At 30.6% G+C, this 1,983-nt stretch overlaps 1 protein-coding gene across 1 annotated transcript in view; it reads left to right on the top strand.

The window, feature by feature from the left end:
• Positions 1 to 815: 815 nt before the first annotated feature.
• Positions 816 to 1,983, top strand: part of HELRODRAFT_80178 (hypothetical protein) — a gene marked incomplete at both ends in the record, with an annotated part of 5,740 nt that continues 4,572 nt past the window's right edge. The window contains one exon of the mRNA XM_009020120.1: positions 816 to 1,092. Within this exon, the coding sequence (XP_009018368.1) occupies positions 816 to 1,092 (277 nt within the window). The remainder of the gene's footprint in view (positions 1,093 to 1,983) is intronic.

Here is a 1,983-nt window from a genome sequence, read left to right on the forward strand (position 1 = left end):
AGCCTTTTTCCACCACAACGCCTTTTATATACTGGTTCAAAATTCAATCAAAATTCCATAAATCATATGTATTTGTACTTAGCAACTTATATATATATATATATATATATATATATATATATATATATATATATATATATATATATATATATGCGTATTATTAATATTATTATTCTAAAACTATTATTTTTATCCTAAGGTAAATGTATGTTTGTGTGGATATGAATAAGAATATGTAGATGTTTAAGGATATACGTAATATAAATTTGAATACATAGAGATCCCTATGTGCAAGTATATTATAATGGATAAACTGCGGTAATTAGTTAATTTGCGGGTTCAAGATTTAGTATTTATTTCAAACCTAGGCGCCAAATAATTAATAAAATTTGTTTCTTATCTAGTTAACTTTTAGCCACAATATAAATAACTTTGAACGAATAACTTCAAGGTTTTACGGTTTTTTTTGTTGTAGCAGACGAGAATAGAACAAAAATATGGTTAAGCTGAAATTTTATAAATCGTAAAATTTTTAAAAGCGTTATTTTGCATTTTTTTCTAATTTTTTACTTTAGGAAACTTGACAAAAATAAATATACTTGTGGGATATGGCGATGGATGAGAAGAGGCAATCAAGCGTTAACTCAATGCGTAACTTGCACAAAATGACATCCGTCGATTTACCTGAAGAGGAGGATGGGGAGGCCACCTCGACCCCCAAGACGTCAACTCCAACTTCATTCATGTCTCCTAACATTACAACTAATTCACACCCTCACAACGGTGATGATTCTTCAACAAATAATTCGAAAAAGATGTCTCCAATCGAATCATCAGCAGCAGATGAATGCAGTAAAAAAACCGTTCTAGATGTTCTTCAGCAACTTTCAATCAACAGTGGTAGTAGCGTGGACCCCTCAGCTTGCAACATCAAAAAACTTTACTTGATACATTTCAACGACGTTTACAATGTAGAATCACGAAAGCAGGAGCCTGTAGGCGGGGCTGCCAGGTTCACAACTGCCATTCATCATCTGCAGCACTTGAATCCACTCATCCTATTCAGTGGGGACATCTTCAATCCGTCATCAAGTTACTTCACTTGCTATTCTCTCTTTATTCATTTAGGGAGCATTAATAGCACCCACATATAACAATAATATTAATAAGTTTTGTGTAGTAACAGTATTATGTCAATGCTGCATATGTCACAGTGTAGTATTAACATTTAAAATAAAAATGTTAGCTATAAATGACTGATGATTGTGTACATACATGTGTACATACAGAAATATATATGCATATATCTTGATACTTTCTTATTCTTTCCTATTATATACAGACATATATCATGATACTATCTTATTCTTTCCTATTATTTACATACATATATCATGATACTTTCTTATTTTTTTCTATTAATTACATACATATATCATGATACTTTCTTATTTCATATTATTCACATACATACATATATCATGATACTTTTATTTATTCTTTCCTTATTTTCATGTTTTCTCCTCTCTCATAGTTACTGCTGTTTTCTTCATTATAATTACTATTGCTAGTTGTGGTGGTGGTGGTAGTTGTGAAAGTACGATTTTGCCAGCTGGCTGGTTAATTGTCAAATGTTAAATCGCAATAACTAATGAAGAGGCCTCCACAAACAACAAACAAATGTGCACATGTGCACACATACACACACACACACACACTCTTTATATATATATATATAAAGAGAGAAAGAGAAAAATTGAGGAAGAGAGAGAGAGAGAGTTATTTTTTTTTACTAATTTCTTAACTGTACTTACAATTTTTCACTTAAAATTTTCAATTTAAAAAAAGAAGAGGCAAACAAAACATGGATGAAAGATCCTAACAAACAATGTGATTGACATGAGCTAATTCGATTTACTTAATTAAATTTAAAAGCGTGAATCTGATACGTTGTTTGGTATATTAGACACACTCACACACACA

Source organism: Helobdella robusta (assembly GCF_000326865.2).
Source record: "Helobdella robusta unplaced genomic scaffold HELROscaffold_26, whole genome shotgun sequence".
Taxonomy (NCBI): Eukaryota; Metazoa; Annelida; class Clitellata; order Rhynchobdellida; family Glossiphoniidae; genus Helobdella; species Helobdella robusta.